This window comes from Anoplolepis gracilipes, chromosome 5, assembly GCF_047496725.1.
Source record: "Anoplolepis gracilipes chromosome 5, ASM4749672v1, whole genome shotgun sequence".
Lineage (NCBI taxonomy): Eukaryota > Metazoa > Arthropoda > Insecta > Hymenoptera > Formicidae > Anoplolepis > Anoplolepis gracilipes.
The window spans coordinates 6,999,968-7,013,460 of NC_132974.1; the positions used below are offsets into that span (position 1 = coordinate 6,999,968).

Sequence of the window (13,493 nt, forward strand, 5' to 3'; positions counted from 1 at the left end):
GACGACCGATCGACCTTTCCTTCTTTCGCCTCCCGTCGCTCGATTCTTCACCATTTCCCGGCGTTTCGTACCGACACGTATCGGATCCCTCCCTATATCCGGAGAAAGCTATTCTACGTCTACGTCAGCTTGTTGCGCGCCCAAAAGCGAGATCTAATCCTAACTCGAGAGAAAAGAGGAAGCGAATTTGAAATTGCATTGCCAACGAAATGTAACAGAATTCACAAACGTTAGAGAAGGATTTTATCTTTTTAAGAATTTTATATACTTCTCCTTACAATGTAATTCTTTTTCATCGTTCATCTTTAATACATTACAATCATTTCTTTTACATTTAGGAAATTTTTTTAACATTATTTCTATGCAATACAAAATGTTTAGAAAAATATTACGATAAAGATTATTAATTGTAAACATTTCAAATTATCGCTAAAGGATCTAAGTTTCTAACATGTTTGAGATGTTTCAAATTTTGGATGTATAATCATCCTATACCAAATGGTCCGTAAGTGCATCAATGAAGCAGCAATCTTTAGTATAGTTGAACGAAACGATACTCATGTATCGAGACGTTCCGAGTACATACCATCGGGGTTGATATCCTTAGCGAATATCTCTACTTACGGTGCATACGCTGGATACCTCGCCTCCACTGCTGACCTCGAAACTCTGTGCTATATTCGCCCGTTGTGTTTGTCGAGTAAGAAGTTTGCGTTGTACGCTGTATCGGCTACAAAGAACGAAGTCCATCTAAAGACCGGAGATATATCTCGATCGGTATCGCGATACGCGTTCGTTTATAGACTGAGTCAGGACCGAGAGAAAGAAAGAGAGAGAGAGAGAGAGAGAGAGAAAGATATCTTAAGAAGATCGTGTTTAACGATCTTTTAGAAGCGACCGGTCGGTCGATGGTTACCGCGTCCGGATATCGTCCTACCTGTAAGACACGCGCAACGAGAGTAACACACAGGGTTAAACGTGTACCCCCGGTTACATCGTATCTCGCGGTGGTCCAGCCGGCATCGCGAAGCCCGGGTAAGATTGGATCAGCGAGTATCGATCATGCATCGAGATGAGACCTGGGCCGGAGCTCTCCGCTCCATTCGAGTACTAATGGAAAGACTGGTATTCATGTGAACGGCCTTCGGGGCCTCTGCAGGCCGTTGCCTCCGCATTCGTTCCTCCTCCTCTTTCTCTTCCTATCTTCTCTCTCTCTCTCTCTCTCTCTCTCTCTCTCTCTCTCTCTTTCTCTTTATTTCTCTCGCGCGCTTCTTGTTCTTGCCGCGCTGTGTCTCTTTCTTTGCACGCACAGCCGCTCTCCTTCTCTTCCTCTTTCGTCCACACTTTCTGTCTCTTCCTTCCTTTACTTTCAGATCTGTATATCCGTCATCCGGACCGCGTCGTTAGATGAGACTCTGTTTATTGACGCGAGTCCTCCAGTGGCTCCTTGCTCCTCGTTTCCTCCTCGATGCCTCGGTACTGTTCATCGTGTGCGGTATATACAGTCTGTCCGTGTAACTCATGGTGTGTCAGGATATATATGTGTGTATTCGCAGCTTAATGCGCTTTCATCTGAAATCTCGACGGTGCCACACGCGTCTTTCCACGAGAATTTCGTACCGCGGGATCAGAGATAATGGACTCGAGGGAAGGCAACGGAATATATCGACGCGACGGTACAAAATGAAGGGTGAGCGAGAAGAATGACGACAGTGAGATTCGAGTCTCCGTAAGCTTGTTTCTAAGTCTTATTAAAGTTGACCGAACTTTCCCGCGAGACATAGCCGTTGAAATGTCACGGCGGAGAAAAGTACAAGAGGATGGACCGAACAGATTAATGACAAACTAGAGCTAAACGATCCTAAAACGCACGTCAATGTTTCAAATGTTCTTTGCTTTCGACATCTAGTAATAAAAACGATAACAATTTGTTGTTAATACTAAAGTTATTAATGATTATGAGCTTTTAGTTTTATCCACATAAAGAATTGTGTAAAATTTTGTGTAATAAGTATTATATTATGAATCAAATTAATTTAGATCGATTAATAATCCATTTCTTTGTCAATATATATTATTCTTATCTTGTTCAATATTTATGTTTGAACAACAATTTATAATAGAAAGACAATAATATTTTTTCAATTAAACAAAAGCAACTTAAATCTATCAACGTCATTGTTAGAAAAAATATACAACTATCTTACTATTATCAAGAAATGAAATACTGAAACTTTAGTAAGATTTAAAAAACTTGAAGATGAAAGAAAATTCATTAAAAAAGTCTTTAAAATATCTCTCACTTATTATTTCATACGATATTAGATTCTACAATGATAAGGTACAAAAAACAGTCCCAATCAAAATTGAGATATAAAAACAGTTTTTCTCTTTTTTTAAACAATAAATATATGTTATGAAAATGATTAGGACTAAATTTCATTTATCGATAATTATTCGCGATGCGGCAAGCGGGTGCATGCATAGGGATCGCATTCTCGACTTCTTGATCGGCGTGTTCCACGCGCGTGGAACGAATTTATGTACATGTATGTGCGACGCGGCCTCGGCGTGAATGCACTCGAGGGTGTCAGAAAGAGAGAGAGAGAGAGAGAAAGGAGAGAGAGCGGCAGTCCGTTGCGCGCCGCGTTCCCTATCACGAGGAGTAATTGACTATATAATGGATTCCTGCGACTGCGATACGTCAAACTGACAGGTCCAGGGGCGCGCGTCGAGAATCTCCGCCGTTCAACGCGCGCGACCGGGTCCTTCGTTATTAAACCTAACCCCTGGGCAAAAGAGCGTGGTGGACCCTCCAGCTAATTCGTGACGATTTTATAAAGCTGCCGCTTCCTCCATCTTTTAATCCGGAATGAAGCGGAATGAGTCGCTCGAATTAGCATGAAACTATATGTATGTACTAGCAGTCCCTTGACGAAAGGAAAAATTGCATCCAATGATTGGTATTGATTCTGACTAACATCAGTTGCAAAGATGGAATGCGACAAAGTTAATATTGATCAAAAAATATTTATTTCGGTAAAACATAAGTTACATTGAAAAATTAAAGTGTATAAATTATATTTGTAATATTTCACAGAAACAGATCGGCGAAATAATGATTACATAATATTTGAAAGTAGTATTTATATATTAAGTAGTCTTTTTAAAAACATATTCCTTTTTTCATTTATATTTTATTTATATTATCGATAATTGGATTCTCAACGAGAATGGTATCGATTTCAATCTCTAAAAGATTCTCGAGCGGACAGACTTGCGGGCAAATTCAAGCCTGATTCAGTCCACGTGGCTCTGTTCTCTTCCCTTCTCGTTACCGCATGACGTGCGCTGTCTCGTCAGGGGCGTTCAGCCCTTCTGACACGCGAGAACGTGCACAACGCTAACTCGAAATATTACGACGACGGTTAAGCTCATTACGGATGGGTGGTTATCGTAAGGCACACTAGCTGTCGTCGGCCGCCCGACAAGTAGCAAGGTCCACCGACGACGGATTTCGACAAAAAAAAAAAAAAAAAAAAAAGGCAGCGCGCTCGAAAACCCGTTTCTCCTTCCAATAATCATGAATCCTAGAGAGAGATATGTTCCCAGCACGTCGAGAAACTTAATGAGGCTGGCATAACACGTGGTCATTAAGTATTATAATTTGGTGTCAAATGGCGCGAGGCAGATTCTTCTTGATTAAACGAAATGCGGTTCTATGTGTGACGAACGATTATAAATTCTCAAAAAACATACATCAACGACCAATATAAATCGAGAATTATCGTCGAATGATGTCTTCTTCTTCCATCGTTACTCATATATCGGGAAGATAATTTTTTTTTTTATCGTTGAAGAAAAGAAATGGAATCTTCTTTGCTATACGTTGCTAGCATTCTTGAAGGCACCATCGTGTACCATCCCGGATACAATTTCACCCCGCGCGGCAAATAGAAACATCGGGTGTCGGATATATCGGCATAGTCGAATTTTGCGAGATCCCTTGCGAGGAGTCGATCTTCGCGTCGTAAATCTCGCGGCTGGAAATTGCTTCTCCCGGCAGCGTTTCGATCCCGCGGTAGAGAACGATTTGTCCTTTTCTGGAAGGAAGATCCCCACCCCGAAGCCGTTTTCCCGGCCCGAATAATCTGGAAATAAATTTTCACCCGACACCTTCTCCCTCCCTCGAGTTTCTTATTTCACCGACAATCTTTTCTCCCCTCGCACGCGCGTATATACGCGTATATTCGCACGTATATGCGTATCTAGGAAAAAAAGAAGAAAAGAGAGAGAGAGAGAGAGAGAAATCTCAGTTAAGTGTCGAGGAACCGTGGAAATGCTTCTTAAACGGTCTTCCTGCCAATCTTTTGCCCTGAAATACGGTTATATCGGCTTTGGGGTGCGCGGAATAAACGGTTACATAAAGTTTTCGATTGGCGCGTGGCATAACAACCCCTGTCTGCCCATACCATGTCCGAGGGATGGTCGCCCATCCTCCCCTACTCGAGGATACACATATGTGCACTTGTTCGTCCGTAACGGACAGACTACCCTCGGCCGGACGCTGTATTATATTGCGGGCGATATCTGTACCATTGTATTTAAAACGGCGACTATTTCGCGAGTCGGGCTCGAGTTAATGAACTTCCTACGACAGGATAATGACGGGGGCACTCGCTATTAAATTTGCTTCGATGTATACTCTACTTATTTGCTCTCTCTATATATACACACCTCTACTACGAAATTAGTACTCGTGCCTTTAGAATTCTAATTACGATATGACGTTGTTCACACTAAATGCAAGAATACATATGAGAGAAAACAAACAAAATAAGATATATTTATTTTTTGTAAATTTAGGATAACTGTCTCAGTTGTAAGTCATGTCCCAATAGTAAGTCACTTTTTCTTTTTAATTCATTTTATTAAACAATTATTTATTATATTTATTATAATTAATTAGTAAACATATTTAAAAAGAAACATTATCATGCCATCTATTAGTAAAATATCACATTTTTAACTCAACTATAATATTGCAAAAAAATTAAAAAAAGAATTTTTAACTGGCGATATTTTTGTATAATCTGCAGTGTAAATTGTCAATAGTAAGAAAGACTACATATTACATGCTTTATTAAATGAAGCAAAACAAGAGGTATGTTGTTTCGTATTGCAATTGAAACAAAAGAATTATAAGTAACTTACAACTGGATCATCAATAGACGATTATCAAAATTTAAATAATTATTTTATATACAAATAAAAACTTTATTTTTATTAAATATGATAGCTAAAAGTTTAGAGAATTATTATGTAAAATATATATATTCGACGTATATTATATTCCTTTTTTTTGAAACATAAAAAGATCGTAGTCAACAAATATCTTAAATGACTTATAACTGGGACAGCTATCTTAATACTCGCATAATTTAACAATATTAAATATATAAGAGAGAAAAATAAATTTTAATATTATGAAAAATAAATGAATACTAAAATATTAATATTTAATAATAATATAAAATGTAGTACATTTTTTGAAACTTAATAATAAAGGTCTTTCTGATAGTTTATTGTATTATGAACGCAATTAGCGTCGATTCTCGCGAGTTGTCGGCTCAGAAGAAGAAGAACGGGAGAAAGTTCGATCGCGTCTGGACGCGGTACGTGTCCGTCGTGAGCGGACCATAACGCGCCGCATGCACGTAGCTCGACGGAGGAGAGAGCCCCTACGTGCCTGCCGATGCAACCTCACCCCAAGGGCGAGGGTTAACCCCCGGCACGAGAGCTCAATATATATTAAGATCCGCGAACCCCTCGGACTAAAAGTTCGTAACGCCCCCTCCTCCGTCGAAGTCTCTTCCTGCAGACTCTCGCTAACCTCCCTATTCGGAGCTACGCCGTCGGAATTGCGATTATGGTGGCGATATTACTGGCGCAGGGGCAGTTCCCCTATCCGCAAGGGTGGCAGCATCCTACATCTAAGTCTTTCGTTCCTCCTTCTCTCTTCATCTCCGGGCGCGCGCACGAGCTTCGAGCTTATTGGCTTTACTTCTGAGCCATCGACTCGTATCTATTTACTGCCATGGTTTGATCCGCGGGAAAAGCCATGGGCGGCGGATACTTTTTCTTAGCGAGTGCACCGCAGGGTGGCTCACAGGTAGCTTTGGCCACGTCGACCACATGGTTTCCCACAGTACCTACTACCTCCTTCCTTTTGTCAGTTAGTCTTTCTTAACGAATTATATAATAGATGTTTAACCGTGAAAAAACAAGACAAATAACTGGTTGGGAATAATAAGAATCGGTCCGGTCGAGAGTCTTGTATTTGTTAAGATTTTATAACAAAAGGATTACGGTACACACAGAGGGATGAAGTGGTAAGAAATATTTTTATCTCAATCTCCGAGGATACAGAATATAACACAAACGAAATGTAATGCTTTAATTCGATTCGTGATTTATCACCGGCGGCAGCATGGCTATACCTCGAAAATAAAGATCGAGGGAAACCAACGATTTGCACGTGCTGTTGCTTCGCTTCGTGCTTTCGGCGCGGAAAATAGCAAAAACGTGTCTACCTACTGCGAGACGGCGAAGCGAGGGCGTGCGATCGATACTCGACCACAAAGTGCTAACCGCATAGTTTTCGAGATATCGATCGATGCACAATCTCTCAGTTATACTTAACGCAACCGGGCAACTGTACGTGCTCACGAAAAAGATTATCGTGCTATTCTACTATCTCAATGATATTTTCCACATATTAGCGTTATGTAATGCTTTTTCTAATCTAGTGCAAAAAAGTTGATAATAATTTATCAAAATATGAAGAATATATTTAAATTAAAAATAATTAACATAAATTGCATTAACAAATATTATTTTGCGATTTTTTTTTAATTATATAATAATCCGACTGATGAATATAGCGACAATAAAAGAATATTTATTTAACAAAACTTGGGGCTCTTTAAACAGATTGTAAACCCAAAGGGAGAAAAAAATATCTCGTCCCATCTTGGATGCATCTGTGCGTGCACGACTGACGAAAATGACATAGGATTGCAATGAGATACGGCAGCGGTTAATCGTCTTTTTTCCCTCCACGCGATGAGTAATTTCATGGGACGGTCACATCGAGCGGAAAATCCGCCTCGCCGAAAAATCGACCGCGACGCGTTAAAAAGAGAACGCGATCTCTCCACGCGATCCAATTAAATGCCGCGCGACGTTAACGACGCGCGGCCTCTCCTCCGCCTTTTTCTCACAGCTTCCAGTGGGATAAAAGCAGCAGCCCATAGACGTAGACTCATGGAGCACCGCGCGAAAAGGAGGCTGAATTTCATCGTTCTAATGAAATTTCCTAGACGATAAAGAGCAGACGTCTAAATAAACACGTGCATGACAGTGATGGTGGGTTTTCTCGTTTCCTTAATAATCCTCGGACGAAACGTTCGCACAGGGAAAAATTGACAGTAAGAAAGCATAACTGTAGAAATAAATAAAAAGACATAAAATGTGGGTCTGATTTTTTATTTTCAATTCGCGTCTTGGCAGCTTCATTGATTTAATTATACATGTGATCGAGGATATATTTTAGGATATATGTTAGGATGTCGTTAGAGGAATATATGCGAGGTGCTCACTTTAAAAGCGATGTAAATCCCGTTTGCCAAACCTCGCTAAAAACTATTAATTGCGATCGGAGGCGTGCGAAGGATACCGGATCGTAATTCGATGCGCGGACGACGGCGAATTGCGGAACTGTTGGTTCCCCGTGATTCCCTGGCTGCTCGAGTACTTTCGAGCGTGCGGACCGCTGAAAAAGCTTTTTTTCGCCGGCAACGCTTTAATGAAATTTTTTCGACCTCGTCATCGTCCCCGTAATAATCTCCCTTTTGCAACCGGGTAGCCGGCGCGGCTTGAATTTATTGCAGCCCGCCTGCCGGAAACACGTCCGCGAGGAAATCTTCTGGATAAGAGGCTCACGGCTCTCTACCTCGGTCTACCGTTTTTTATCATTCCTTACCTGCCGAGTCTTTCCTGGTCCGAGTATGAAATACGCGGGAGCGGAGAAGCGCGTAAAAAAAAAAAGGGAGAAAAGAGCGACGAGGAGAAAGGAGAAGGACAACTGGAGAAAGAGAGAGAATGAAAGACAAAGTTCCGGTAACGACGAAGACGAGGACGACGAGGACGACGAGGACGACGAGGACGACGATGACGACGACGATGGATCCTTCTTGCCCCGGTCGGAACTTTTTGCGGTCACTCTCGGGACGAGCCCGAGAACCGAGGGGGGCAATAAAACTAATGGTAACGCGCGCCGGTAATTCCTTGCGGTTTGTTTGTCGCAAGTCGACGACCTGGCCTCTCCGCCTCGTCATTTACCGAGGGAGGATTCTATGGCCAATGTCGACGACAATGATGACGGCGACGGGGTGGTGCTTTCTCACTTTCGTCGCGGTTACGTGGCGTAACTCGTAGAACTGGGTTAGAAGAGAATCGCGGATCTCAACTAGAGAATTATACCTTCGAATACACTTTCTTCGATATACTTTCAGAAAGATCCCTCTCGATCGCGCTCCATCTACCCCATGTCATTTATTTTACTTAGAATTTAAAAAAGAAGATGTTTCTAAAACGTAATTTGTTTTCATGATTTTTTTCACAATTTTTTTACAGTGGATAGAGGAATCTTTCACGAACTTCGACAAGGGTATCAATTGGCGGAGTTACGTTGTATGCGATGTAGCGTACAACAATGTGAACAATTGGCTATGGACGCCATTCGTGGAGAGGGGTCCGGCGAACCGCATGTACATAGAAATAAAATTCACGACCCGCGACTGCTCGCTATTCCCCGGGAACGCTCTCAGCTGTAAAGAGACCTTCAGTCTGCTCTATTACGAGTTTGATGCTGCTACCAAGGAACCGCCTCCGTGGGAACCAGAAAGTTATAAACTTATCGGTGAGTGCAATGAAGCGTAAATATTGAAAGTTTTATCTCGAAAATGGAGTAATATGATAATATTCTGAAAATGTCCAATTTAAAGGCTTACATGTTTTAACCAAAAATAATTAAGAACAATTAAGACGAGATAAATTTAAAAGATGAAAAAAATTAGAATATCGTATAATATATAAATTGCCTCTTTTAGTACCTATATCTCTCCTTCCTTCACTGAACTTTTTGATTTCAATATCTGCTTCTCATGTGCTGACATATTTGACATATTTGCAGGTCGCATAGCCGCGGGTGAGGGTAGATTCAATACGAACGCCGAGGTGATAATAAACACCGAAGTAAAGTCGATTCCAGTGACAAAGAAGGGCGTCTACTTCGCTTTTCGCGATCAGGGGGCATGTATATCGATCTTGGCCATCAAGGTGTACTACATCAATTGTCCCGAGATCTCGGTGAACTTTGCCCGTTTCCCGTCCACGCCGACCGGCCGCGAAGTCGCGCTCATTGAACAAACGCTCGGTATTTGTGTCGAGAATGCTGTCAAAATTGCCCAGCCGACCTTCCTCTGCAAGGGAGACGGCAAGTGGTATCTACCAACGGGTGGATGTCACTGCAAGCCCGGTTATCAAGCTGACGTGGAGAAGCAGCAGTGCAAGTTGTGCCCCATAGGCAAGTTCAAACACGAGGCGGGCTCTCACATCTGCGAACCATGTCCGGAACACAGCAAAGCTTCCGATTACGGTTTCACGGAGTGTCGTTGCGATCCGGGCTATTATCGGGCGGAAAAGGATCCCAAGAATATGCCTTGCACGCGTAAGTATCAATTGAATTTTATGTAGTTTCTTTTTTGTCGAGATTTAATCTTTTTCAAATATAATCTTGAAATCTAAACATTTTTTAAAGCATTTAAAAGATTTCTCCAGCATATCAACGTTAATATGTTTGAACTCCGTACTTTAAAATTGCATTATTAACCATTTAATATTCGCGAGATTTTTTTTACTTTAATTTAAAAGTTGCACGTAAATATGGAAGATGGAGAGAATTTAAAGGAGGACGAAAATCTTGAAGAATATACTTTTTGTGCAGAACCACCTTCGGCACCGCAAAACTTGACTGTCAACTTTGTCGATCAGTCCACGGTGATCCTTTCCTGGAATGCGCCGCATATGCAAGGTGGCAGGTTCGACACGACTTATAAAGTGGTCTGCGATGCTTGCAGCACGGATGTCAAATACATTCCCAATACTGTGAGTTTCCTTCAAAGCGCGGGCGCGCGCGCGCGCGTGTGTGTGTGTGTGTGTGTGTGTGTGTGTGTATGCATTTGTATGCGAGCACAGATTGCATAATAGAGAGTAAATTATTCTTTGATCAAATACTTTACGGAATTATTTTGTGCAATAGGAAACCTTCAACGACACGAAAATCACGATAACCGGTCTGAACGCAGTGACTACTTATCGCTTCCAAGTATTCGCCCAAAATGGTGTATCGCTGTTGACTCAAAAGAAGGAATACGTCGACATTACTGTTACAACGGAAGCCAGTGTGCCGAGTCTAGTGAGCAACGTTAGGATCACGAGTGTCAAAAGCTCCGAACTTAGCATCAGCTGGGACGCGCCGGTCATCGAAGTCGGCGGAGACAGCGATCTCGTCGAACGATACGAAGGTAAAGCTAAAGTCCCGCTGTGATATAAAGCTCTGCCAGTAATGCGTGGCGATATCAATTCTAAATTGTCACTCGATCGCGCGGCAGCGGGATTAATAATCATCTCGATATCTGATACCAGTGAGGTGTTACCCGCGCTATGACGACGCCACTAATGCAACCGTCATTCAAACGTCTGAGCTGTCTGCCACGTTCAAAGGCCTAAAGCCTTCCACGGATTACGCGATACAGGTTCGCGCCAAGACCACCCGTGGTTGGGGCGAGTATACGCCGGTGGTATTTAAGAAGACACCCCACGCCATGGGTCTAGGTAAACGCGCATGAACAACATTTAGATTCGCGTTTCGCAATCTCCTTTGTGTACTATATATATCTCTAATGCGAGCACTCTGTTCACAGACTACGTCGGTGAGGACGACAACATGCAAGTTAGGATAATCGCAGGGGCAGTCGTCGCTGTCGTCGTACTTCTTGTCATTATTATTATCATGACCGTTTTGATCCTTAGAAGGTAATTAAATCACTTTCAATATTGGAAAGAAATATCTCTAACAATAAGATATTTTCCATTTTATAATTAAGAAAGAATATACATATATGCGAATTATCGAGTATTTGCGTATTAATACGCGTAAAGATACTTTTTTTCAATTATTTTGCTCCATTTCGTTGCAGCAAATTCATGCGATTCATGCGATTTCGTTGCAGCAGGGCCTCGGACGAGTGCAACAAGAAGCAGCCCAGCGACTGCGATACTCTGGAGTACCGAAACGGCGAAGGTACGTTTGCATTTTGCTCAAAGTTTCTCTTCCTCTTTAAAGATTTATTATCGCTGCTACCCCCTGTCACTTTTATAGTTGTTTCATTGCGCCCTCGTGTCTTGTGACTAATATATATTGGAATCACTGCGCCCCCCCCCCCCTCTTAGATCCAGCAAGTGTCGAAGCTATAACCCCGTATGCAAACAGACTCATAATACAATTAAACACCCCTCAGTAGAAATTTTTTTACGAATGAGAGTGAGAGAAAGAGAGCTAGCTAAACGTTAACACTGTAGAAAAAAAAAACAAAGAGAAAGCAGTCGGGGGCTCTGAAATACGTCCATCCGTCTGTGGGACATAAAGAGAAACGATCGCTTTCATACCAAATTCCCACTGATTTGGCCCGCGGCCCGAATGCGATTATTCTAACCAAATTCTTTCGATTCTTTCTTTTCATGTGCGATTCCCCTAATCTATCGAACCTGCCTCCATGAAAAATCCATGAAAAAACCCAATGAAACAATGTACACAATCGCCTGCTACTACAGGACTAGTTGTGACCTACAGTAAGTCTTCTCCAAACACCTCAAGTTTTTTTGTTTCTAGGAACTCAGTTTTGTGTAGATTATTTTTGCAACCCTTATACATGCATTACACCTTCAGACTTTTACGCTTTTGCATATATACACGCATATACACGTACATACGCACGCACGCATACACATACAAACAAACACGCGTGCACATGCGCGTGCATATAACAATTTTTTGCACGACACCTAATTTTCTTAAATACACATTGTGCGTGCTCAGCGTGCATTGTGCTTGCGTATGTTGTGTCGCATTTTTTTGTCAATATTGCATGCGTATTGTTTATTGTTTAGCGTATGTCGATGTTATGTTATCGAATAACTTTTATATCTTGATATATTTGATTCATAAAACAATTCAAGAAGAACATAACCGACGAACATAAGAGACAAGGAAAAATAAAACTACGCAAGGATTTTTTTTTTTTTTTTAAATAAGAGCGTGGATTGTTTACTATCGGAAATAATTGTTTTCACTTGAATTTAATTACACGTTCAATGGCTTTGTCTGTGTGATCAATCGAGATTTTTTTTCTATTTTATTTCTCGCTTTACGTCATTAAAAAAAAAAAAGGACAAAAAAAAAAGAAAAGTATTTATGATTGAACACCCGCCGCTTTTTTTGTTTTTCTGTTTGTAAATTAGTTTGTTGGTTGTTGTGTTGTTCACAGTGCACTGCAAAATGGACAGTTCACCGATTGTGACAACCCATACCAACAACAAGAGCAAGTCCTCGCGTAAGTCCTTTGTTTCCCAAAGCGATTTCCAAGTCAAAACTCTTGTGCGACCGCAAAACTCGCGCAGACACGTTCGTATGACATATTAAAGACATAACCGAACGCACTGACATTCGCACACACTCCGAGTTCTCCAAGTTTATTATAGTTTCGCTTTATAGTTATGCTATACTCTATTCTATTCTTTCTTCACTGTGTTCTGTGGATATGTGATATGGATGAAAAGTACCTACGGAAGTAATAAAAGCATGTCGTGGCCCCATTGTATTTTGCACGCAATTGCATCATTGTATTCTTGCAGCCAATTTTTTGTGTTACTTTTTTTTATTTTTACTTTTCTTTAGATGATCGTGCTTCATGATTGTTCATCTTCTTGCATCGATATACGCAAAGTACACTTGGATATTTTGAGCCGATTCAAATAGAAACTAAATTAATATGAATAAAAGAGGATTGAGAAGAAATTGTGTGAGAAAAAAAAAGTATTTTTGAATCGTCTGAAGAGTATCCAGGACGAAAATGTGAATCGTTGAACTTTGCGAATGTATCGATAATAATCTGGATAAATATCAATAATAATTTAGCATATATACAGGCATGCGAGAAGTGTGCATTTTAGCATGTGGATTGGCTACGCGCGAGATTTTTTTTTCTAGCGTACATAGACACCGCTGTTCGACATTTAAACAGACCAGATTTTAAAATAGATAAACACATACAAGTAAAAAAATGACTCTTACTGATCGAGTAAAGTGG

General features: G+C 41.1%; 1 protein-coding gene across 27 annotated transcripts in view; it reads left to right on the forward strand.

The window, feature by feature from the left end:
• The window catches only part of Eph (Eph receptor tyrosine kinase), a 94,105-nt gene that overhangs the window by 68,196 nt on the left and 12,416 nt on the right, over nucleotides 1-13,493 (forward strand). For 6 of the 27 annotated variants that reach the window (XM_072893413.1, XM_072893412.1, XM_072893421.1 and 3 more), the window contains 9 exons: nucleotides 8,698-8,983; nucleotides 9,257-9,793; nucleotides 10,070-10,230; nucleotides 10,385-10,649; nucleotides 10,771-10,959; nucleotides 11,049-11,160; nucleotides 11,325-11,428; nucleotides 11,959-11,976; nucleotides 12,672-12,737. In XM_072893413.1, the coding sequence (XP_072749514.1) occupies nucleotides 8,698-8,983; nucleotides 9,257-9,793; nucleotides 10,070-10,230; nucleotides 10,385-10,649; nucleotides 10,771-10,959; nucleotides 11,049-11,160; nucleotides 11,325-11,428; nucleotides 11,959-11,976; nucleotides 12,672-12,737 (1,738 nt within the window). The remainder of the gene's footprint in view (nucleotides 1-8,697; nucleotides 8,984-9,256; nucleotides 9,794-10,069; nucleotides 10,231-10,384; nucleotides 10,650-10,770; nucleotides 10,960-11,048; nucleotides 11,161-11,324; nucleotides 11,429-11,958; nucleotides 11,977-12,671; nucleotides 12,738-13,493) is intronic. The other 21 variants (XM_072893438.1, XM_072893415.1, XM_072893422.1 and 18 more) reach the window with 11 other exon arrangements.